Raw genomic sequence first — 25,653 nt, 5'->3', positions numbered from 1 at the left:
TACTGCACTGAGCTTCACTAGCAGGTTACTCAACCCTCACCATAGAACCAGTTTCATTAAAACCTCCAAATGACATCCAGTGAGCGGCAGTTCTGCAGATGTCTTGTTGATGAGAGAGGTCACATGCTGACAGTAAGGCTACAGTAACTCAGATCACCACTCTGTACAACTGTGGAGAGCAGAAAAGTCTCAGAATGACCAACACATCGTCCAACCACGAGGCAGATGAGCTACAACAGCAGAAGACCACATCAGATTCGACTTCTGTCCGCCAAGAACAGAAAGCTGAGGCTGCAGTGGGCACAGGCTCACCAAAACTGAAATCTTGATTTCTGCTGAGGCTCACAGATGGTATGGCCAGAGTTTGGTGCCCAACCTGGACCCAACCGGCCTTGTGTCCACAGTCCAGGCTGGTGGAGGTGGAGTAATGCTGTACGGAATATTTTCTTGGCCAAGTTTAAGCCTGATAATACCAGTCAGTCGTCATTTGAAGGCCAGAGACTGTTTGAGTATTGCTGCTGATCATGTGCACCCCTTCATACCCACCGTTTACCATCTTCTAACGGCTACTTTCAGCATGATGATGCACCATGTCACATGCCAAGTCTCTCAGACTGGTTTGGTGTTCTTCAGTAACCTTCCCAGCCTCTGGATCCAATGAATCCAGCATGTCAAGGATGTGGTAGAATGGGAGGTTTGCAGCATGAAAAGGAGGCCCTACTCAGCCCTAGTATATTGTGTTTATAATAAAGTGCTTGGTGAGTTCAGAGACCACCCTACACTCATTTACACAATCCCTTCCTGTTTTCCCCAGGTGTTGTAAAGGTAAATCTGAACTCTGGCATGTGTTTCCTCTTAATCCCTTCCTGTTTATTTGCAGGTAAACTCCAGGTTAATGGTGCCTGTGTGAAAGAGGCTTATGCCATTGAGTTCTCTATAGATACACTGAGAGTGACTGACTAGGTTACTAAAATTAGCCCAAAAAAGATTTTATTGGTCCTTTTAAAGTCGGCCCTTTAAATAGATGTCCCATCTTGGTCCAAATTAAGCTTGTCAGAACTAAACTTTATTTGGCCCCAGAACCATTTGGTATTTGGTTCATATCACAGCTGTCATGAACTGATGTGGCCTGAGATAAGCTAAAAAAAAAAAAAGAAAACAAGAAACAAGATCTTATCAGAATCAGAAATACTTTATTGATCCCAAGAGGGAAACTGCAGAACATAAACACTGTTTGTCCAAATGTTTGTGGACACCCCTTCTAATGAATGATCTCAGCTATTTTAAGTTGCACTCATTGCTGACAAACAAATACACAGCTTGTCTAGTCCCTGAGGAATAGGACTCTTTGTAGCAGATAAACGTCATGAACCTATTGACACCATGCTGCCTTATCCCAGGCGTGGGGTAGAGGAGTATAAAGTCCCCCTGCAGTGAGACTGTGGAGCAGTGGAAGAGCTGTGTTCTCTGGAATGATGATGGTGGGATGAGTTAGGGAATTGGGGATGATGAGGTGAGGTGGTGATCATCATCCAACATCCTGACCTCACTGATGGTCTTGTCATTAAATGCAATCAAATCCTCACAGCAATGCTCCTCCAAACTCAAGTACAAAGTCTTCTTCTCTGGACAGTAGAGACAGTTACTCCAACCAAAGCAGGATCAGCTCTTTTTAATACCCTTGATTTTGCACAATGAAAGTCACAATGAATGGGCAGGTTTACTTCCGAGCTGTATTCTTAATGCACAGGAACAGGAGCAGATCAGAACAGTGGTCTTCTACTAATCTAAGCTTTTGTAAAGAGCACTTTGTCCTTTTTGTATTTGAATAATTATAAACAGAACTTGCATGTCTGTGTTTTGTCTCCATAGAGACGCCAAGGCAATGTACTCCTGCGAAGCTGAGCACAGCAATGAGCTGAGCTTTCCCCAGGGGGCGCACCTTTCAAATGGTGAGGTAGCAGCAACACAAAGACACTTAAATCCAGTAGCTGTTCATTACAAACATAAATAAATAAATAAATAAAATGTAAATATAAAATACATAAAAATAAATAAATAAATAAATGAATAAAAATGATGCAACAAATTAAACAAATGTGCAGAAACTATGGATGTAAGAAATATAAACAGGTATATATATATATATATATATATATATATATATTATAGTATAGTAAAGTATAATATATATATACAATCTAGTGCCTTATATAAGGCATAATCTTAGTTTTGTTGAATAAGTGAAAAGTTTACAGATCCTCTATATGAAACTTAATTATGACTTTTTTGTATGTTTTCTGCTTTTTTGTATTTATTTTCACTTAGAAAATAAAGAATAGCATGTACTTTGACCAGAGATGCACAAATATTTTAAATTAGTATTAAATTAAATTATTAAGTTAAATTAAGTTCAGACTCTCTACAGAGAACACACTCCTGCACACTCTAATACACCGATTTAGTCATTAGAGTGTGCAGTCATTAGAGTGTGTTTTTAATTAATTTGTGCATCTCTGGTCAAATTACATGCTATTCTTTATAAATATTCTAAATACATGTCCTCTATATTATGTGAATGTCCCTCTAAAACACTGTATCTCCAAAATATCAGCTTCACAAGAGAAAAAAAACTGCTTATCGTTCAGTGGAAGTCAGTGTAACAATATTATATGAAGTAGGGTGGAGCGGTGCAACGGTAATGTCTGTATACTGTGCTGCTCAATAATGTTGGCGGAATCTCCAAAAATGCTAACAAATAATCATGATTCAGCAAATCAAGTAAAATTTTGGGACAGTATGAAAAAAGTCACCCGATCCTAATGCCTAAAGTGCCTTTGGAGCATTTCTATTGGCCCATTCATCATGTAATTGATGTAAAAATGTAAAGAACAAAAAGCAGATTCACATGTGATAAAAAAGTGTAAAATGGCGAAATTGGAGATACAAGGTTTACGTAGTTTTAAATAATAGTGTTTATAATTAAACTCTATTTTAACTATTTGAGGTCTACGATTTTTCTATTTTTGCCTGGTTTTGCCTGTTTTGATATGAAAGTCTAGCTCTATTGGTGCTGCCAAGCAGATCCTTGTTTTTTTTTTCAAGCTACAGTAAAAATTGCTGATCTTGGTACAATTAACAGCTTATAGATAACAATACAAATCATCCATAAAGTGCTTTATATAACCCAAACAACATAACAGCAGTGGGATATAATCACTACACTGTGAAATTCATGGGTCAAGCCCCAGATCCCCTCTGCAAAATGCAGTTAATCCAGAGTGATTATAGAATATGTTGCATGTTTGTCTTCAGAGGCTCAATAGACCTTCATATGTGAGCCCTAACCCCTGTATTTTGCAGTAATGTCAGGTGCCTCCTCCACTTGAGCATCTTTAGATGCCATTGCTCACAAAATAAAAATAAATGAGGAGGCAGATATTAACATCAGCCCACTTCAGCAAATGTCAGACAGTCCACTGAGATACACTGAGCTCACACAAGCTCTTGCTGCCGTCTGCTGCCCCAGCCCAAAACATCACACACATGCTCATGAAAACACATCTATTATTTTAACATTTCACATAACCTCCCATATCACATGGTTCTCCTCGTCCTCCTCCTCCTCAGTCCCGGATGTTTTATAGCCGCTTGTGTTTTCCACTCTGAAATAACTTGGCCCGGCACCAAGGCATTTGTGCAGGTCACCATAACCTAGTGGTGGAACGCTCCATCACATCTCCCCTTCCCCTCAGTCAGCAGAGCAAACTCTCAACAGGCCTTCCTGTACTTACTGCTCTGACTCAGACCTCCAGAGGCCTCGAAACTGAGCTTTATGAGCTTTACTTAAGCAGAGACTGAGAGACTGTTCCTCTTCTGATTGATGAAGGAGGACTATGTGCTGTGTCACGGTCAAGGTCTTGGTCAAGGTTGGATCATTAACTTGTTTAAAACTTCGTTTTTGAACTGTTTTAGTGCCTTTGCTCACAGAAACACTGTTAAGCAGTAGAAAAAGGGACCTCGTGATATTTTTATTATAGGCTCGACCTATAACCTTTGGATTAATGGACACGGTCTGTAATCCAGTTTTGGTCTGCTCTGAGGACTTGCCAGGTTTTACCACACACCGTTGCTTACTTAGCGTCAGCTACTGACTTCCATAGCTGGTGCCTGGTACTCACATCACAGAGGTCTCTCAGAATCCGACCTCGTATCTCACAAAAACCTCAAGACTCGAGACTTAAACACACAGCAGAACCTCCGCCAGATGTGTGATGCTTCAGACTGTGAGGTTCTTCACCCAGAATCGCATCGAGGGCTGCAATGACTGAAGGATGGGCAAATTGACATCAGTGGGATCTCTCAGAATTGCGTGGCGCCTCTCACGTTTCAACATCGGTATTGCAGCAAGACAGGCTGCATCCCAAACTGTGAGCTACCACCCTGATTAGTATGGAAAAATAGTGCACTGTCTTTACTGTGCTTTGATTAGTGAAGAATTACAGTACAGAAGTGTGTGGATTGGATTGGGACAAAGCCACTGAGTGTGCTGGATGTGATTTGAGCAGCATAAGAGATCCAGAAATGTTTTTTTTTTTCATATAGCTTGGTTCTCCATTCAGCTTTGTTCTCCATTCAGCACAGTTCCCCATTCAGCTTTGTTCTCCATTCAGCTTGGTTCGCCATTTAGCTTGGGTCTCCCTTCAGCAAGATTTTCTATGTAGCTTGGTTCCCCATTCTGCTCAGTTCTCTATTTAGCTCGGTTCTCCATTCAGCTCATTTCTCCATGTAGCTCGGTTCTCCATTTAGCTCGGTTCTCCATTCAGTTCTGTTCTCTTTCATTTGAGTTCTCCCTTCAGCACGGTTCTCCATTCAGCTCGGTTCTCCATTTAGCTCGGTTCTCCAATCAGCTTAAAAATGGTATAATTTTAATATTCTTTCATAAATTCATTGAAAATGCCCATGTTCACATTCAGTGGCATGCAAAAGTTTAGACACCTGTTCTGTTACCTTGAGTAGCCAATTAGTTAAAAGCTAAACTGATCTTCAAAAGGCATAAAATAAAAGATGAAGCATTCTTCCCATCATTTCAATAATATTGTTATTTTGTCCAGTTTTAGAGTGAAAGAAGGAAATAATAATAATAATAATCATTATTATTATTATGATTATGATTATTATTATTATTATTATTTATTTCTTTAATTAGTTACAGCACAGGGGGCTATAATAGACCCATACTCTTCATATGTTCACCTGCTCCCCCTCTGTCCTGCATTGCTGTGACTCTGGAACTGTTTGTTCTGCAGTGTATCCTTCCGTGGAGCCCGGCTGGCTCCAGGCTACATACGAGGGTAGGACGGGACTGGTGCCTGAAAACTACGTCGCCTTCCTCTGACCCCACCTCCCGAAGACACCGTCAAGCATTTCATGGTATCCATGGTAACGTAGACGCAAGAAACAAGTCGCATGACGTTTTAGCAGCAGCAAAAGAACATCATCTGGCGCGTGGACCGTGTGCCCGAAAACGGAAACATTGGTCATGGAGTGGTCATGATGATTAAGAGAGCAGCCTGAAAGAATACATATTATATGTATATAACACGTTATACAGTATATATATATATATATATATATACAGTCTTAATTAAGAAGCCCTGTTTCTGCAGTCCAAAGCCTTGAAACAACTGTTACAACTGTTATCTGTAGCAGTACAGAGATATAGATACTCACAACGATCAGCCATAACATTAATACCACCTGCCTAAGATTGAGTTTGCTGCCAAAACAGATCTGACCATTCAACAGGTGGACCTTGTGGACCATGTGGTGTCATGTGGTAGCTGGCACCAAGACTAACATTAGCAGCAAGCCCTGTAAGTTGTGAGGTGGGCGGGGCCTCCATGAGCATCACTGAGCCCTAAGTGCTCATGACCCTATTATGGTGGTTCACCTGTCGTCCTTTGTTGGAGCACTTTTGGTAGGTACTGACCACTGCATACCAGAAACACCCCATGAGACCTGCTGCCTAATATGTAGATCCACCTGTTGACAGATAATCAGTGTGTATCACTTCACCCGTCAGTGGTGCTAATGTTCTGGCTGATCTGTGTATAATATATGAAGTACTGTTCAACCACTGAACTGCTGTTGTTGTTATTATAGAAATGTCAGCACAAAGGTCTTATATAGTATATCAGAGGTTTACTTTATTGACTTTTTTAAAGTACACTGTGTCTTTGCTGCCTCCGGTGATCGATATATGTCTCAAATCACTCAGAAAGAGCCTCAGATTTCAGTAAATTATCGCTATAATCTAAAATTCTCTAAATACATTTCTGTCTGTACTGTAGCATTCAGCTTTAATGAAGGGCCAAGGCCATAACTGTCCTATGCATATCAGTAGTGTTAAATGATCCAAGTATGATAGTCCTCACACTCCTGTGGGTTAAGAATCTGATTGCACTTTGAAGGTGATTTTGGTACGTCACAGTTCTTATTTTACTAAAAGATTTCTGGAACACTTCAGTATTAAGCTGCATATTAATGTTCATGCAATGCCCTCATTAAGCCAGTAGCTGCTAATTAACTGGCTGCTCGGTACTGCTTTATTAAGCAATAACTAGGTAAATCAGGCGTTTTCCAGAGCACTTTTCCTTGTATTTTATATAATCATAATCTTTTGAATGAAATCTTGTGTCCATTAGTGGACCTTTAGTAGGCCTTATCAAGCCAATAGCTGGTAACTAACTGTTACGGTGTGGTGGAGCTTTGCGGCGGAGGTGGACATAAGTGTGTTACACATCATAATTTTATGAAGATTGCCTAATCTCTGAGGGCCCGATGTAGTGAGCTTTTGCAGGATGGCTGCACATGTGAGGACCACGTGAAAAATGTGTGGAGATATCAGAACTGTATGTCTGATTATTTACTAATTAAATAAGGAACTTTATTAAGTATATTAACTTTATTAAGTTTACTAAGTTAGCGGCAGCAGCTAGTTCTGCATAGATAGATGTTTTGGTGATCTGGCTTCTGGTCCAGTCCCAATCATGCCCATTTCACAAGATGACACTTACTGCAAATGCAAAAAAGGGCTCTTTATTAATGCTTTACAGATACAGATAATATATGTATGTATATATATATATGTATATACATATAATATGTGTATAATATATATACAATATATGGAGCATATTTATCCCTAAAGACTAAAAGTATTCAGACACAGCCCGACCCGAACACTGCCTTACAGAGATACTATAAATAAATTAAAACCTGAATGCACAAAAAAACACAACATGCTTTTATTTGTTTGATTTTATTTACATTTTTTCTGTCTAAATATGATTTTATTTTAATAAAAAAAACCCATAATTTCACAGTAGAGCTGCCCACTCCAAGTAGCCCATACAGAGGCACTGCCAGGGATATTTGGCCCCATGAAAAGACATTACACTGGGCCCCACAGCTCTAACAATTCTGCCAAAATACTCAGTTAATACATTTTCTAGGACCCCTGTCAGAGCAGCCGGCAGAGTCTCCAATAAATAAATAAATAAATAAATAAATAAATAAATAAATATTTGTTTATTTATTCATATCCGTGGCCTAAACCCAAAGTTTTCCAGCTTCTTCAGACAGCATTACATTATGGAATGGAATAGGATTGGTCCTAATCATACTCTAATCATAAAATAACATTCAGGCTTAATGTAATGCTGTCTGAAGGAGCTGGAAAACTTTGGGTTTAGACCACGAATATGAATACAGGTACAGGTAATTAGGTAATATTTAAAAATACAGCATTTTACACTTTATCTGCAGCTCATACAGACTAATTAAAAGGAACAGTATCTCATAAGCAGGTCCTTTCCTTCTTTACGCTGCTGTGATCAATTCCTGACTTCGTTTGATGCCACAACAGTCCTTTTTTATTATTATTATTTCTCTATCAGAAAACACATGAGCGTTCTGATTCTGGCTAATATTACTGTTACTAATATGGCTAATATCACTGTTCGTTTTAGTGTTTTAATATTGACATATAAAGCAGAAGTGATTTCAGATGCATGGTCAGTGCACACGGCGGTCACATCAAGGTGGCACATTCTGTGCTGCACCTGCGCTTGTACACACATCTGGCCCTGAGCCCTGAGTGATGTGCTTAAGTAGATCCTGTTGATTCCTATCAGTACCTCATTATTAGATCAGCAGCAGCTCAGGAGCTAAATACAGAGTACAGGTATACCTTTTACCACCTAATGCACTGATATTGGCCTCATCCGAGCACGGCGTCTAGACCTGTTAGACCTGGAATCTCCACAGATGTCTGACTAGTTGGACGGCTTTGCATCAGCAGTAAGAGTTTATGATGTGTAATACACGGATAAACGTGTGTCATTCACCTTAGTAGTGGTAGTAGTAGTATTGTGCAGCTGGTTCAGGAACAGCTACTGGCTTAAGGCTTAAACAGGCTCCACAGGGGTGTTTTAATGCCCCCTTTACTGAAGTGATGCCAGCATTTCTTGCTCTGTCTTTTATTTTTATTTTTTTCTTTCTTTTTTTTGCAGTTTATTAAATATTTGAAATATTTGACTTATAACCTGTGTTGTTGTAACCTGTAATGCAGTAATGTGAGATACACCTGTGTGTTTTTTTTTCCTTTGTTTAAGCAATCTACACAATCAGTGCATCATTGTTGCTACGCCTAGCTCAGTGAACACCGCTGTATAGATTAGATTAGGTACAGCACTGATTAACTCTACTGTTTAATATTTCTGTTTCAGATTTGCAAATTTCTTATATTGTCAAATAAACGACTGCCCACAGAAAATCCTCTGCAGTTTTCCACAGAAGTTACTGTGTAAATCTTCCAATTCCGCCATTTACAGAACTGCGTTTTAGAAATCTGACGCCGCTACAATTAAAACCTCCTGTGCGTTGAACTGAGTGTCCTGGGGGAAAGACACGGTGGATGCAGGTGCCAAGAACTCGATGTTCTTTTCCATTTAAATGCATAAGAATGTGCCGTGGCCTTGAGTGGTGATGCCAGAACGATACTCCCCTTGCAAGGTCAGATCCCGGAAACATCTAGAAATGTGGCGTTCTCCGTCCTGAGCCGGCGTACGCTGAGATTAACTCCTCATGTCCTCGGCAAGCTGTTAAACGTGTACTGCTGTGTATTATACATAGGTTTCAAAAGTATTAACATTCATTCCTCAGGTAGAAGTGAGTGGAGATACAAGGGTTTGAAAGACTTCTATAGAAGCTGAAGTATCAACTGAAGCTTTTTACTCCAGTAAAAGTGTAAAAGTACTGGTTTCAGAACGACTTCAAGTAGAAAAGTAAAAGTAATGGAAGGAAAACAAAGACTGAAAGCTTAGGCCGCGCCACAGGTGTCTATAGTGCACTACCCCCCCCCCCCTTCCCCAAAACCCCATTTCTCTAAAAGTCATAATGAGGAGAATGATCTATTAAAATGTTGATGTTAAAAATGTTGGGCTGCACTAGGCTCCTGTTTCAGCTGCAGATCTGCCCATTGAAAATGAAGCATTTCAGTAATATCAGCTCTATTAAAGGAGCGTCTCTGTGCTCTACTGAGCATCAACATGAGCTTCATGGAGGAAAATATGAGGAGTCGTTGTCTAGAAGTTCTGTAAAGCTGCAGAAAGTCAGACTTCAGAGGCGTGTGATCAATAAGCTTTATTGGAGTGTAAATGTGGGGCTCAGTCGGGACGTTTCACTGCAGCTCTCTTGAGTCTCTGCCACGGACACAGTCTTCATACTAGACTACAGACGTCTGCTGTGAGCTGCTGGAGAGGGACGGGACGTGTGCAGGTGTGATGATCTCTTATAAACCAACAGGGAGTCAGAATGGGGTCTGTTTATACTTCTCATCCAATCAGGATCAGACTCACACTTTCTGGATAGAGAGATTTATCTGGATATGTAAATGAAATAGGAGGAACGAGGCTGTTTTTAAAATGTAAGGAGGAGAAAGTTCAGATAATTGGGTGAAAATGTAAGAAGTAAAAAGTAGAAAAATAATAAAATAAATAAATAAATAAATAATGACTCCAGTAAAGTTTAGATCACCAACATTTCTACTTAAGTAAGGTAACAACCTCTGGTATTGTAGTGATAGTTTGATATAAAAATGAAATAAACCCGATTCATCACTTACTCCAGAAGCAGCCAATCAGACATTTTATATGTGCTTCTTTAGCTAACAGGAGATGCTAGGCTAACACTGCTAACAAACACTGGTCTAAGACTGTCACCAATCTCATCCCTGCAAATACGGCAAAATTTGGTTTGGTAAAACAGCCGTTATTTTAAACATTTTAGCTCAAATTGGAACAACAATAACCTACACATTGTGTGGACAAAAGTATTGGGACACCTAATAATTCATTGTTTCAGTCAAGGATATTTTTAAAAATCTGCAGTTGTTGGAGGAACTGTCTCTACTGTCCAGAGAATAAGTTTTTTCATTTTGTGTCAGCAATGCATTCATTGGAAGGGGTGTCCACAAATATGCGGACATACAATGCTGCAATTCTTTCATTTTGGTCATACTTCTGTAACACAACACTCATTCAGCCCACTTCACTGTACACAATCGATGCATTTTATTACTGAAAGATTTGACATTACAATCAAAGTACATCGGAAAGCTCTGATTACTGTTCAATTAAAAAGTTCTGAACCCTTTTATACTGTGCACACAATAGTGGAGCTGCACTGGAAAGTTACCAAATTACATAAAACCGTGAACCCCTCCGCTGGCACTACTTATCGTCTACATCAGGGACCGGGTCCAGGCTGTATTTCTTTGTGGTCAGGCCACTCAGGAACACATACTTTTTTATTTATTTAAGAGATGACACACTGAGTAATGTGTAATTGGAAACCTGCCCCCATCATGACATGAGCAGTAACAGAACAAGGATGAGGATCAGATCATCTGCATGGTGTTCCTCACAGTCTCTCACTGTGGCGAGATTGTAGAGATGATAGAACCACAATCTAACGCGGAACCCTGAAGGCCGCTCGTTCAGCTTTCTCAACCACAACAGCAACAGCCAAAGCGAACATCTCCCACAACTTGTCGGATATTTACTACACAACGTTTACGAATCTGGTTCGAAATGAAAGCAAAGCAAAGCTGGAGCAGTGATGTAACAATAATGCATCTTTTAGCACGGTAAAAAGTCACTGGAGCATTAAAGCCAAAAAATCAAACAGAGGAAAAACAATAAAAATGAAGAAGAAGAAGAAAAAGAAGAAGAAGGCGTGGTCTCCCGGCATGGTCTCCCAGCCCGTCACACTGCAGTTATATGGTGGATTGGAACGTTCTAAAATGCTTAATGTGAAAAAGGCTTAAACTGGCTTAATGTACTAAAACAAAGACCTGTGGATATCAAATTTCCTCACATCAGCAGTAACCAACTCAATAACCAATGACCAACAACCACCAACTTTCTCCAAAGCCCTTAGCCACAAGACCATTAATGACATCAGGATGTAGGATGATGATCACCACCACACCACCACCCATCCCCAACTGCCCAACTCATCCCAAAAGTACTGGATGGAGCTCCACCATCCATCACTCCAGAGAACACAGTTCTTCCACTGCTCCACTACTCCTCAATGCTGGGGGGCTTTATACACCCCTCTAGCCCACGCCTGGCATTAGGCAGCATGGTGCTAATAGGTTTGTGTTAATTATCTGCTCCAGAGTCCTATTCTTTTGGCAGTACTTCTCTACAGGGACTAGACAAGCTGTGTGTGTGTAAACTTGCACATCTGTGTCAGCAGCAATGGTGCAGCTTAAAGTAGCTGAATGCATTCATTAATAGGGGTGTCCACAAATATTCGGACATACAATGCTGCAATTTTTTCATTTTGGTCAAACGTCTTATTTTATTCACCTGTAACACAACACGCATTCAACTCATGGACAGAAGAAAATGGACAGCTGACCTATAACCACCAACTTTCTCTCATGTCTTGGTCATAAGCACGGCCTATGACCCCTGGTCAAGGACTCTACCAATTACACTACTCCCAAAGCTATTGGAGTCCATTGTGGAGACTCTTCAGCCTGCTAAACGTGAGGGTGTGAGTTACCAGTCAGGTCCACGCCATGTTTTACATCCAAAAATTAAATTGTTAAGTTATACATCAAGCTTTTTTTTTTTATAACGACTAAATGTGATGGACAGATAAACTGAAACAACATAGACACTAAGACCAAGTTTCTGTCTGATGTTGTTGGTGAAAAAGACTGTCTGCTGTCAAAGGAATGAAGCTGTTGACTAAAAAATAAAGTACAAATGAATAAGATTAAATAAAATCATAAAATAAAAAACATTAAACTTTTAAATGTAATTAATTTACTTATTATAAACAGTATAAACTCATATTGAAGCATCTTGAAGCTTTGATGCATTAAAAAAATCAGAAAGCTTTATAAACAATTTGTCAAGGTATGGTTTGGTAAAACAGCAGTTATAACCCTTATTTTAAACATTTTATCTCAAATTGGAACAACATCAACCTACACATTATGTGGACAAAAGTAATGGGACACCTAATAATTCATTGTTTCAGTCAAGGGTATTTAAAAATAAATGCTTTTGTTGGAGTAACTGTCTCTACTGTCCAAAGAAGAAGGCTTTCTACTAGATTTGGGAGGAGCATTGCTGTGAAGATTTGATTGCATTTAGCCACAAGACCATCAATGACATCAGGATGTTGGATGATGATGATCACCACCACAGCTCATCTTTCCTCAACGACTCCCCAACTCATCCCAAAAGTACTGGATGGAGCTCCACCATCTATTATTCCAGAGAACACAAAATGAATTCAACCCATGGACAAAAGGAAATGGACAGCTGACCTATAACCACCAACTTTCTCTCATATTTTGGTCATAAGCACAGCCTATGGCCCATGGTCAAGGACTCTACCAATTACACTACTCACAAAGCTATTGGAGTCCATTGTGGAGACTCTTCAGCCTGCGAACACCATTGACCTGTGAACACCATTCTCTGCAGGGTCTAACCACCATTTAGCAAAAGTGCATCCTTTTGCTAGTACACAATGTTTATGATAAGTAAGATGTGAGATAAATGTGGTGCTGGTAGGTCAGGTGTCATCAGTCCTGTCTGCAAAGGGCTGGAATGAATGGAATGAAAACCTGCTGTTTGTGGACACGGTTAAGACCTGGAGTAGACCGCTGTCCTAGGCTGCCATTAGCCCAGCTCAACATGCTGTAGGGCTGAAATGTGGGCTAGGTGGGTTCCAGGTAGGCATGAGCTCTGAGTGGATTTGTACATGCATTGTTAATAGGACCCAATTGAGCCATATCCTCATAGCCCACCCTATTCTCATATAGGTCCCATCTAGGCCATGTATGCGCTGTGCTGTACAACCCAGAAGGGGCCAGTGTTTAAAACCTCCTGGGACCCCAGTGGGCATCCATATGTGATACCAACATGAAACCCATGGATAAAACTTTCTGGTGCCCAGTTGGGCTACCCATACAGGCCCCACATGGATACGTAATCTGGAAGCTGATTAAACATTAAAGCAAATGATGGCTCTGACTTTGGGTTTTGGGCGGTATTCCTGGCCGGTGAAATGGTTTTTCTGAGCGATACCATAGATGAACCACTTTTGGGTCCGTAAAGAACCATGTCTGCAATAGAGATGAGTATGAAGAACCTTTTACAGGTCTAAAGAACCTTCGTTCTCACACATCTCTGTTACAAACATGGTTCTTTATGGAAGTAAAAGTGGCGGGTCTGCTGCAGGGTTTGGCAGTTTGGTGCTGGAGGGCCGGATTCCTGCACAGTTTAGAGCGTTTCCTGCTCAAGCAGGTCTATTAGGGCAGGGAGATCAGCGAACTGTGCCGGACTCCTGCCCTCGTTGGCAGTGTAGGTCAGTGTTTCGGTACAGTAAACCACATTAACCCTTTTTTCCCCACATTAAGCAATTTTAGCACACTGCCCCATATTCCATGATCCTCTCCAGACCATCACAACATCACTTGCCATGAAAGAGGAGAGGCCTGACCATGCCGGCCAGCACCTTCGGGAGCTGTGATGCGATGACCTCGGTCATCATCTCGGGAAACTCCACCTTCATGGCGTCAGCTTGGATGAATGTGCTCAGGCAGTAGAGGTTGACCTTCTTCACTATCTGCACAGACAGGGAAAGTGACGCAAACTCGGCTGTTATCACTTTATCACTGCTTTATCGCAAATTCAGGATTAATTGTGCACATGTTCACAGTTGGAAAAACGGGGCAAGGTCTTCGCCTCACTGTACTTTCATTTCAAGGCTTGATTTTTTTGTTTTTTTTTCCTTTATTTTATCCAGGCAAATCATTAAGAACATACTCAGATTTATAGCGGCAGCCTTGCAAGCAGCAGATGTAGCTTGAGATAAAGGGAAATACAAGGGCGCTGGAGTTGGCTGCCCACAGCTCCGGGTGTGTGTGTGATCACTGCCCCTACATCACTAGGGTGTGTGTTCACCAACACGAATGGGTCAAATGTGGAGGGCACCATGTACAGTGACAAAAACTTCTAAAATCACCTTTATTTAAGAGGGATAAAAAAAAATGGAAGAAATGAACAGCATATTTGCTAGTATGGTCAGCGGCCATGGAGCTGGTATGGAGAGGGCAGCTTTTAAACTGGAGTTCAAGGCAGGTTTGAGTTGGGTGTATGAAGCCAAGCGCCATGGTGAGCTGTTTATACAGCGAGACTAATCTCAACGAGGCTATTAAAATGAGTTAGTAATGTTTTTATGAATTTTTAGGAAACATTTTAGTTCAATCAACAAAGCTTTTCCTCAGTAACACTACAGAATTGCTGCAGGAGGTCAGTCATTCTTGGCTCCAGTCATCGGTCAACTATATTCAGATCAGAGTTTTAAAAAAATAATGATAATGGCGGCTACAGCAGAATCAGACTCTTGCGACAGGTTTTCAAAAATTTCCAAAGAGACAAGAGCTTCAAAGTATGGGAATACTTTAAATTAAGCATGAAATAATATGGACAAGGTTTAGATAGCAACAGCAGCACTTGGACGATGCACAATCCCCTGAGGAGACAACACACAGGGGCTATTCTGGACGATGTACCGCCAGAAACTGCAGAAGAGCCCCTATAACTGCTGTCTGTTCAGGCTTATTAATCATTAGTAGCGAAGCTTTTCAAAATCTGTTGTTCTTGTAGCCACGAAAAGCTCTCATTATTAATGCAATAACTTCATCTAGATGGTTGGCGGTGCTGGTGTGTGTGTATGTGTGTGTGTTTATGTGCTTTGGGCTTGACGGGATTTAAACCATATCTAATTATTGTATTTCGGGACGTTATTTTAAGCACATTTCTTTATGTGGGGAATATCAAAGTGATGAGGGGTAGGATTACCCCACTGCACTGCTCCTAGTTTTACATCTTTAACATGTAAACCTTTACTTCTTGTTTTATGCTGCATTACACAATGACATCCAATATCATTTGCTTAGATTAATCAACTAATCAATAAAATAGTCAATAGACTAATCGACAGAAAAGTAGTTGTTAGTGGTAGCCCTAATTAAAATACACCAGGCATGCCTTGGCTGATCCAGCTACATTTAGTATTATGAAGGCCTATTTTTTCTCCAACTGCCCAAACTGCTCCATTAAAAGAACATGGCATTACTGAACAAACTAGGCGTGCCCCCTCCCAAGACTGTCTGCTGCCGGGGGGCGTATGATGCCGCATACCTCATGCATGGAGTCCATGAGCTTAGTGAGGAGGTAAAATCGCTGAGAGCTCCCCACCACTCCCTTCTCTTTCATCTGAATAGCCTTAGTGAGTTCTCGTATGTAGCTCTGCCTCATCTCGTCGAACTGGCCCTGACTCTTCAAGCCCTCCAGAGGCACTGAGGGCAGAAAACAAGACAACATGCCAGTTATTTAATAAATAATTACCCAATGAAGAGGAGAATCTGACAGCAAGTTGTAGCTATGTAGCTACCATATAAGCTGTATATAGTATATACACTATATACTATATGCTATATACTAAATACTAAATACACTGTATAAGCTGTATATAGTACATATACTCTATGCTATATAATATATAAGCTGTATATGTAAATATATAAGCTGTAAATATATAAGCTGTAAATGTAAATATATACTATAGGCTATATACTATATACACTACATTAGCTATATAGTATATACACTATATACACATTGTGCTATATACTATATACACTATATAAGCTGTATATAGTATATACACTAAATACTATATGCTATATACCATATACACTATATACTATATGCTATATACTATATACACTATATAGGCTATATATAGTATATACACTATATACACATTATGCTATATACTATATACACTATATACTATATGCTATATACTATATACACTATATATGTATAAGTACAAAGACTGTGAAACACATGGTGCTGTAGCATTTGCTGTGTGTAGAGTGTATCCTACCTATTATAGCCTTTAACAACAGTATTACTGTGGAAAAAGGACCGAGATTTGCTTTTACATATGTGTTATCCTAAATATATCCCTTTTAGAGAATACTCAGCCTAAGCATGTGAACAGCATTGTGCCTGTGTCCACAGTCCATGTCCATGAGACATGTTAGAGACATGTTAGACATGAGAATTCCATCCTTACGGTTTGATTTCAGGCCTAATTTCTACATTTCTTTACAGTGAAATGGTCCAAATATTTCTCAGTTTTGTCTTTTCTGTGTTCAGAGTGAGGTCAACTTAATAACAGCTGCTGAAAACACCCTGCTCATCAACTTCCTTCTTGTGGCCCAACAGAGTACTGGTCTTATCTCTACAACCCCCCCCCCCCCACACACACACACACACACACACATACACACACACACACATACACACACATATACCCACTGCCTTCCCGGAGCTTGGGAATTGTACAGTTTGCTATTATTTGACAGATAGAAGGTCAGTTTCCGAGGTGAGTAGAAGGCCGCTGGTTTTTAGATATGGTTCAGTGGCTGCAGATGGAAACGTAATGAAAACAGGAGGCTGTTCTAACGGGAGGTTATTTTACCAGTGTTGAGCAGCATGAGGGCTTTCATGCACAGGAACTCCTCTCTTGACAGCTGCAGGCTTGCAAACTCTTGGGGTATGATCTGCATGGCCAAGCACAGATCATAGATAGGAGACCTCCTCATCCGGTCTCTACCAGATCAGAAAAAAAGGACAGGTCAGTGTAAGCAGGGATCCTACATAATGCGGTCAGAACCATGCTGACATAACCATGCAGAAAACATGGTAGGGGACAAACTACCAGCCTGACAGGACATCTACAGGTCAGCAGTCACCCAGCACATGGCCTGTTCACCATACTGCCATCAGGCAGGAGATACCGCAGCATCCAGGCCAGACCAACCCAGCTAATGAACAGTTTCTTCCCACAGGCCATCAGGCTTCTGAATACCTTTTCACTCTGTTTATTTATATATCACTGCTACGGTCAATATCACTAATTACTTTAAATATATATATATATATATATATATATATATATATATATATATATATATATATATATATATAATCTTCTCAGATTAACCTGCCTATTTTCTACAGTTTCTACATACGTCCCTCTGTGCTCCTGTATATTTTGTGTATATTCCTTTATGATATTATATTTGTTACTTATTTTATTTTGTTTATTTGTTGTTGTTATGTTTGCACTGTTTTTACTACACACATATATTATGCTGCCCTTCAGTAGAGTTATTATCTGAGCCTCACCCCAAGCATTTCAATGCATGCATGTCCTGACATGATGTGCAAATGACAAATTGAATATAACAGTGTCATGTTACCATTACTGATATTGATGTCATGACTTTAAGTTAGCATGTAAACTGACATGACTGTTACGGAAAATGGCAACAGGATACTGTTAAGCTGATGCACATGATCTGTCATGGCTAGGCAGGACAGCACAACATCCACTATAACATGTTTACAGCCTGGTTACAGCACTTATTTGTAATTTGAAGGGATTTGACTGAGTGACTCATATTAATGACTGATTCATTGATTGATTGATTGATTTAATCAAAGTAAGAAAGTATGGACCTGTCCACACACTTTTTGGCTAATTTTGAAAATCCCATTTTTTCTCTACATCACCAGCAGTGCTTCTGAAAATACCTCTCTCCTTCAAGAAAGCTAAAATGACCTGCGTGATGCCAGCGTTTTATTAAAATGTAAGTTCATATGCTGCAGCTTTGCCATCAGGAGCTGGAGTCCAAGAGAGCACAACTGGCTGAGCTCTCTCCAGGTGGGTAGATGTGGATAACACTCTTAACGACATGCATTAGTCCTTACCCAGGTGTCCTTAGCTCCCTAGTGTTGGGAGCATTGCTAGTGCAAGGGGGAGGTACGAATGTGTGTGGGTTAACTGTCAGAACCAAATTGGGACAAAAAGGGGAAACCGATTTACAACTTTGCTTAAAACAATTTTGCTTAAAAATTCTTTGTGGCCAAATTAGAGGCTAATTTTTTGGATGTAGTGAGACTACTGGCTATTTAACAATTCTACTTCTGTATACAGCATAATAAATCTTCATCTTTTGGCACAGGTGTAGCAGCAGATTTCCAATACTAGTGCATCTACATCATTTATATCATAAAATTCAAACCTAAACATCAAATATCTCAAAATAAAAACTGTAAATTGACGAATTGACAATCAGATCCAATCATGCATCACCAATTTATCCAGGATAAAGTATCTGTGTAATTTTCTCATGCTGATCACTGTACAGACTGACATTGCTCAGATGTTAAGACACCACATTCATTTTTAACACCAATTCATTTAAACTACAGTGGCTGAGAACATGTCAAAATTATTGCTTGTCAGATCTGTTAAACCTACAGACTGCAAATTCATACTGGATTACCTCCCCAAGTTAAACGGATCCAGCTTTAAAAAGGCTGATATTCTAAACCAGCTGATGATGCAAATAAAGAGTTTTAATGAGAAAAAGATCCGCCCCGAATGGACTTACTGGCTGAGGATGAGGTCAGGTGCGAAGTACATATAATCACTTGTGACGTTCTGGAAGGTTCTCCACCCCAAAGAAAACACCATCAGGTTCATCCAGGAGTACTGGATCAGCGTCATCTGGTCACTGATGTGTAAATTGCGGAAACCTTACAAAGAAAGTTCAGATCAGAAGTGATTCCTGTTGCAGACTGTAGCTGCACTAGACTCACAGCTTCCCAACCCTGGTTCTGGAATACCCCCAGTTCTGTTCTCCACCAGTGCTGGTCTATTGCTACCCATACTAAATCAAACCCATCACCGAATCCAAGACCTTTAATTAGACACAATGTTGAACGGATGGTTTATTATAGGCACTGATGGAATCTCTGTTACCTGGCAAAGACTTGGACCACCTGACGATCCAGAGGAGCTGCCTTTCACACAGTCTGTTCAGGCTGTTGAGAAGCAAATGTGGCAGATCTGGCTGGGAGTTGTCGTAGCCTGAGTAGACCACCTCTGGCTCGATGCTCTCCAGTATGTTGATGATTTGAGGAGTGATCTGCAGTTCTCGGACCCCAGGCACACACGGAACGGTGGCCAATGCGTGTCCCTCAGCCGCCAGGGCCAGCGGGCCCTGGAACATCAGTGACGGGTTCAGACCCATGGCCTTCAAAACTCCAAACCTTTTCAGCTTACGGCCTACGAGGAAAACAAGGAGCATCTATGTGAGGCCTGCTGATTCATGACTCATGCTAATGTAGGGGTTTGTCTATATTTACTGGGCCGGAGTCTCATTAAGCTTGTAAGCTTGCTTGTAAAAAGTGAACAACATGAACCAACGACTGCTTTACAAGACTGTTACTACGACCACATCAGCATCACATCAGTGTAACTGCATTAGCAACAGCTGGAAAAGTACAAGCAGGTCCTTGCATTCTGATTTAACCACTATGTCTATGGTCTGGCGGTCAGAGATATTGGGTTTCACTTCCACTCAAGGCCTTTTTTTGGAAGAGATCCTAGTTTTTGAAGATGTTTGATCTCTTTTTAGGGCATTTTGACCAGAAGGTGGTCCGTGAGCATGAACAGTACCTCCCAGCATCATCCCTGCCTGGTAGCATTTTCTGAGCCGACAAGCTGGGCAGTTTTTCCTCCTGATCTTATCCACGATGCAGTCGTTTCGCCCAGCACACAGGTACTTGTGATGTCCTACACAATGGCAAACGCAATGTAAATGCACAAATAATAGAAACCCCTGACAAAGCATCCAAGTAGGCATCATCCATTGGGAAATCATTATCATGGACACCCTGTCCAATAATCAATACAAATTTTAAAGACCAGAGGAAGATCAGAGACAGGAAGAGCACTGAGAGGAAGAAAATAAGAGCAGTGAATCTGAAGCGAGGCTGAGAGGACAGAGTGACATGGCCATGGTCAGACATTGTGGCGCTAACATATCTGCCTTGAAGAGATAAGGAGAATAACAAGTGCGAAAATGAGAACATCGTGAACACTAGTAACGGGCCACATGATAGCCTAGTTATTGACCTCTGAAAAACAAGGTGTACATATGATTCACAGAACATGGCAGCTGCTCATCTCATGTTCATTTATTGCACTCTGCAAACGTCTTTTGAGAAAAAAGACATGGAAAAGCCAATTAACTGGGCAGCATGTGTTGATTTGTATTAAAATAAATAGTAAAAATATGATAAATACAAATAAATGAGACATTTTGAGATTAGGTGGGAGGATATTAGCTGAGGATAATTATTTCCGAACTTCTCCTCGAGGAAACCCAGAACCCAGTGTTTGCAGTTCCCACCCAATACCTGGTTAATCTAGTTCTATTAATCCTTTATTAAATTAAATCAGGGGCAGATATGAGTCAGGTACCAACTCTGTGATGTTCTAATTATTTACCCAATTTTCCTCCCAAATTTGAGATTTTACACTGGGAGGGTGAGGACTGATATTCGCTTCCTCCGACACATGCGCAACCAGCCACCACGTCTTTTCAAACATCTAACCAGGCAACTACCGCCCTCAGAGGAAAGCGCCGGATACCCAGCTCTGACGCATTGGCTAGCAGATGCCCATTTCAGCCAGCATCCCACTCGAGTGATGTGGGGGGAGAGAGAGAGAACCATCTACCCACCCAGAGAGAACAAGGCCAACTGTGCTCTCTCAGGCTCTGGCTGCTGATGGCAGGCAGCATGACCAGGGATTCGAACCAGCGATGCTCAGGTCGTAGTGGCAGCGTCCTTTTAATATCTGAACCAAAATTCTTTGCTGTATTTATGTTTATCTGTATTTATTATCACTGTTATGGTGCTTTTTTTTGGGGTGAAACTGTAGTTTAAAGTAATTTCTGCATCTACTTAAGCACAGTACAAAAATAACCATAGATAAGCGTCAGAATAAACAATTTGCTTCAAGCTGTGTTTGGTTTATTAAATAAATAAATAAATAAATAAATAAATAAAATGTACTAGCTTTGATTTTCACAAGCTATTGTTTAAAATTGCAATGAAAACTACAGGAAGTTCAGAAAGTCTCATTCTCTGCTTGTCGATGGTGTAGTTTGGCTAAAAGGGTCTTTACAAACGTCTATTACCTGAGAATAGTCCCACCAGTTTGACCAGAAGTCCCTGTAGTTACGGAGTAATGCACCTCAGGCTTGGAGTGTTAAGGGGTTAAATGTATTCTGTGGCTATTTATACATTTTCTCACTTCCTCACCTTCCACAGCTCTCTTGAAGAACACCTTGCAGCTTCCACATGTAAGAACTCCATAGTGACATCCTGAAGCCTCGTCTCCGCAGATCACACACATTCTCTGGGGTGGTACTCTGAACACAGTTCGGATGAAATATCACTTTCAGCAGTGAAGACAAGCATACTCTGCACAGCAGTCAGTGGTTATGACCAGTTAACATGACCTTTATTATATGAGCATGAGCATGAATGACGAAATGAAATGGGATATTGAGCTTTTAATGAATTCTTTGATCTGATCTTTGATCTGATCTTTTTCTGGAGCAGAAAGAGTTACAACAGACATCTTTCATAGAAAACAACAAGAATTTGGTCATGAGCTTTCATTTTAAGGGGGTTCCTCATGCGTCCCTCAAACCCTGACCAGACGCTTTCTGATTGGATATTTGCCTCCTGGGCCAAACTGGTAGCTGAAGTAAATGTTAAGGTTTGTTGGCACAAATGACTCCACATATTATACAAGGGTTAAGGTCAGGACTTTTGGAAGGCCACAAGCTTAATGCTAGCCCTCTAAAGTGTGTTCGAGGTCACTGTCCTGTTGAGACACCCAGTTGTGTCTGAGTTTCAACCATCCAGCAGATGCTTTGAGGTTATGCTGCAGAATCCAGCGTTCATTATTCCATCCGCCTCAATCTACATGCAATGTTCCAGCCCCACTGGCAGCAAAACAGCTCCAGAGCTAGATGCTACCACCACTATGCTTAACAGTTACTTTACATTTACCCTTCAAAACATACCTCTGGTCACATTTGTCTCATCTGACCATAAGGTTTTTTTCTTTGTACATGTGGTTCAGCTATGACCTTTAGTGGAGGTGTTGATTTCGGGTAAAGGGTTAACCCTGGGGCAGGAGCTTTCTTAGTCTTTCAGTCCATTGCAATGTAAAACTCAGCACTGGTGTCCAGCAGCTTTCATTTCAGGGCAGGCCTGTTCCTTGGTGGTTCTTGGGTTGTTCCTGGCCATCTGAACCAATTTCTTTTAAGCTGAGAGTGACAGTTTGGGTCTTCTTACAGCCGATTGAACTGATGAACTTGGGATCAGCAGCTGTTTAGAAATGGCTGCACGTGGTTTTGTAATATTTAAGTTATATCATCAGGCAGGGTTTTTAAAGAGAGACTGATTAACTGGGTCCAGTGTTGCAGACCTGAGTTAGAACTAAACTCTAAAACATTTATGAAAAAGATCCACAGTAATAATAAATACAGGGATTTCTACATCAATAATCATATAGTGAATTTGAACAGTCACAGATGTCATACAGTGGCAAAAGTATTAACACCCCTGGTGAAATGACATGTTTTGTTAATTTACTATATTATGTAGCAAGCCACATTTGACTCGACACATTTATTTATGTATTTATTTTTGTTCAAATCAGCAAATAAACAGTAAAAATAAAAAATTAAACACTTTTGAGGGACGATGTGTTTCTTTTCCTTAAAAAAAACATCATGAAAACATATGAAATTGAACCAGTAAACGTCTATATATATATATATATATATATATATATATATATATATATATATATATATATATATATAATGAAAATAACATAACACAATTTATGCTGCAAAAAAGTTACAAAATTAAAGTAATTTAAAGTAATAAAAGCTACTTTGGAATTATGAAAACATCTGCTGCTACTATATGTATACTACGTAATATATATATATATATATATATATATAAAATACGTAATATATATTTAATACAGCTAATTTAATATAATATTTATACAGCTTCTGCTCTTTACTATATCTTTCCATTATTACTTTCATAATAATACTTTTATAACATTATAAAAGTTGTATTGTGTTATAATTCTGTGTAATTTATTATTTATTTATTTTTAGCACATTAACAAAGATTCCATATGAATTGGGTCCTAGTAGAAATCCATTACTTTTAAGAACCAAAAAAAGTATTTTTAACTTATTAATTAATGCACTTTTACAAGATTTATATATTTATATTTATTATTATTATTATTATTATTATAAACAATAAAATAAAAAAACTAAATCAATTTAAAGAGCAAGAAAACGCGCGCATGCGTAGTAGCACTCACCCCGGGAACACGCCGTAGGCAGCGGACAGCTGACCGTACCCTGCGCCGTGGAGCCCGTCCGAGCTCGAGTACACGCCCTGCCCGTGCTGCTCCTCGTTCAAGCCGGCCGACGAGCGCCAGAACTCGGTAGGGGAGGGCTGCCACCTGCCCGCGTCGCTCTTACACATGAGCAGGTGCTGCGGAGAGGGCGCGTTCAGGACGTCCAAATTCAACATCCCGGTCTTGGCGGCGGGTACGAGCCGCGAGTCTGCCCTCAGGAGAGGAAACGGGGACGGCGGGTTGGAGTGGTTCAGGTCCACTAAGAAGCTGGGGGAGGCGTCCCCCCCTACCTGCTGTTTCCTCTCGGGGTCGTAAGCGTCCATGTTGTCGGTAACGGTGCTCCCCCCGAGCTCGAACTGAGGGGGCTCTCTCTCGTCTTTGATGAACTTACACATCCCCGGTTCCGCCGGTACCGACCCATCCAGACTGTCCAGGGGGTCTTTGAGTTGGAGGATTCTGTCGGCGATCTCGCTCCACGCTCCAGGCTCCAGTTTCAGCAGGTCTTTCTCCAAAGACGCGAACTCGCCCTCGCCCTCGGGGCCAGCCAGGGCGCACAGGGACGCGCCTTTTCCTAAATTACGCACGCTCGTGGCGAGGCTCGGCACTGCTCTGTCCTCACCTGAGCTCTTTCCCTGGGCGAAGCTGGCCTCCGCGTATTGCTCCAGTAGGTCAGTCGCCAGGCTGCCCGTCGAGTCCGCCGTGTTTACGAGCTCAAAGCCGTCGCTGAGTTCCGTTTCCATCCCTGGGTTGAAGCTGACACGGGCTCGGAGCGCAGGAGCAGCACACGAACCCTCACCGTTCGCCTGTCGGTGAAAGTCTAAACTGTCCCGCATCGGTAAGAAAAGGGACCTTCCCAAAATATCCCTCCTTGTGGTGAGAAAGGCTGTGCAACTGCAACTGCTGCGCCTGTTGTGACTCTGAGCCTCTAGGTGATGGTGAACAGTCCAGAAACTAGAAATAGCCACAGATTTCGATTTTAAACTGATTATTCCTGCTTTTTAAGGTCAAATATTTCAAATCTAGCCAATACTACGCCCCCGTCCTCTTGAACCCGCTCACTTCTGGCTGTTAACTCGATTACTGTACTCCGAAGATGAATAATGATCAGTCGTAATTCACTTATTTTGCTTTATAGGCGCCAGGCGGTCTCCGGTCACCGCTGGTGGAGTGCTGTAGATCAGGTGTGAGTGAAGTCCAGCTGTGGCACAGAGGAACCATCCTGGAGAATCCTGGAGATGTTTCATGAATCCTCAATCTGACTCTGCTCTGTTTATCAGGAGATCTCACCGGTGTCCCAGTGTTCTCATCCCGGTCTCCAGCTGGTCTGCTCAAGCTCCTCCAGAGAAGATGTTGCCAGCACTGAGTTTTCCTGGGGACTGAAAGTTAGGACATCCCATCTGCCTGTACACCTGCGGCGGTGTGTGGAAAAGGCTGGTCGAGTCACGGCCTTCCTGCAGATTAGATATTCATTCTCCCGCCGAGGTACTGAGAGCTTTTTGCATCAGCAGCTTGCTTTTGAATAGACTTTCAGAGGGTGAACAGGCAACCCACACCAAACAACCCACACCAGGGTCCACATCTGGGAGTCTGTTTGGGTCGGTCTGTGGATCAGGAAGGTGTGATAGAACACTGGGAACTGGATCCCAAATA

At 41.0% G+C, this 25,653-nt stretch overlaps 2 protein-coding genes across 5 annotated transcripts in view; one reads left to right on the top strand and one right to left on the bottom strand.

The window, feature by feature from the left end:
• The window catches only part of arhgap42b (Rho GTPase activating protein 42b), a 138,534-nt gene extending 129,690 nt beyond the window's left edge, over positions 1–8,844 (top strand). For all 4 annotated transcript variants that reach the window (XM_072694581.1, XM_072694580.1, XM_072694583.1 and 1 more), the window contains 2 exons: positions 1,873–1,952; positions 5,310–8,844. In XM_072694581.1, coding sequence (XP_072550682.1) covers positions 1,873–1,952; positions 5,310–5,398 — 169 coding nt within the window. In that variant the 3' untranslated portion in view covers positions 5,399–8,844. The remainder of the gene's footprint in view (positions 1–1,872; positions 1,953–5,309) is intronic.
• Positions 8,845–13,813: 4,969 nt separating this feature from the next.
• On the bottom strand, positions 13,814–24,801 carry pgr (progesterone receptor). The gene is made up of 8 exons (XM_072694712.1): positions 23,965–24,801; positions 21,858–21,967; positions 20,206–20,322; positions 19,507–19,812; positions 19,136–19,280; positions 17,155–17,285; positions 15,804–15,961; positions 13,814–14,223 (listed from the first exon to the last, which is right to left on the bottom strand). Exons 1-8 carry the CDS (start codon positions 24,741–24,743, stop codon positions 14,068–14,070), a joined length of 1,902 nt encoding a protein of 633 aa, XP_072550813.1. The 5' UTR covers positions 24,744–24,801; the 3' UTR covers positions 13,814–14,067.
• Positions 24,802–25,653: the final 852 nt, after the last annotated feature.

Source organism: Salminus brasiliensis, chromosome 13 (assembly GCF_030463535.1).
Source record: "Salminus brasiliensis chromosome 13, fSalBra1.hap2, whole genome shotgun sequence".
Classification (NCBI taxonomy): Eukaryota; Metazoa; Chordata; class Actinopteri; order Characiformes; family Bryconidae; genus Salminus; species Salminus brasiliensis.
Note: the sequence above shows the minus strand (reverse complement) of the source record. Positions and strands in the feature narration are given on the sequence as shown.

What these genes read in the sequence shown, in the direction of transcription:
- pgr (XM_072694712.1), bottom strand. Translation starts at nt 24,743, where the DNA reads ATGGAAACGGAACTCAGCGACGGCTTTGAGCTCGTAAACACGGCGGAC. An exon ending in CCTCATGCTGCTCAACACTG is followed by an intron (nt 15,962 to 17,154) that starts GTAAAATAACCT and finishes TTCTGCCCTCAG; the next exon opens with TGCCTCTGGAGGGCTTGAAG. An exon ending in TCATGGACTCCATGCATGAG is followed by an intron (nt 14,224 to 15,803) that starts GTATGCGGCATC and finishes CTGTCTGTGCAG; the next exon opens with ATAGTGAAGAAGGTCAACCT.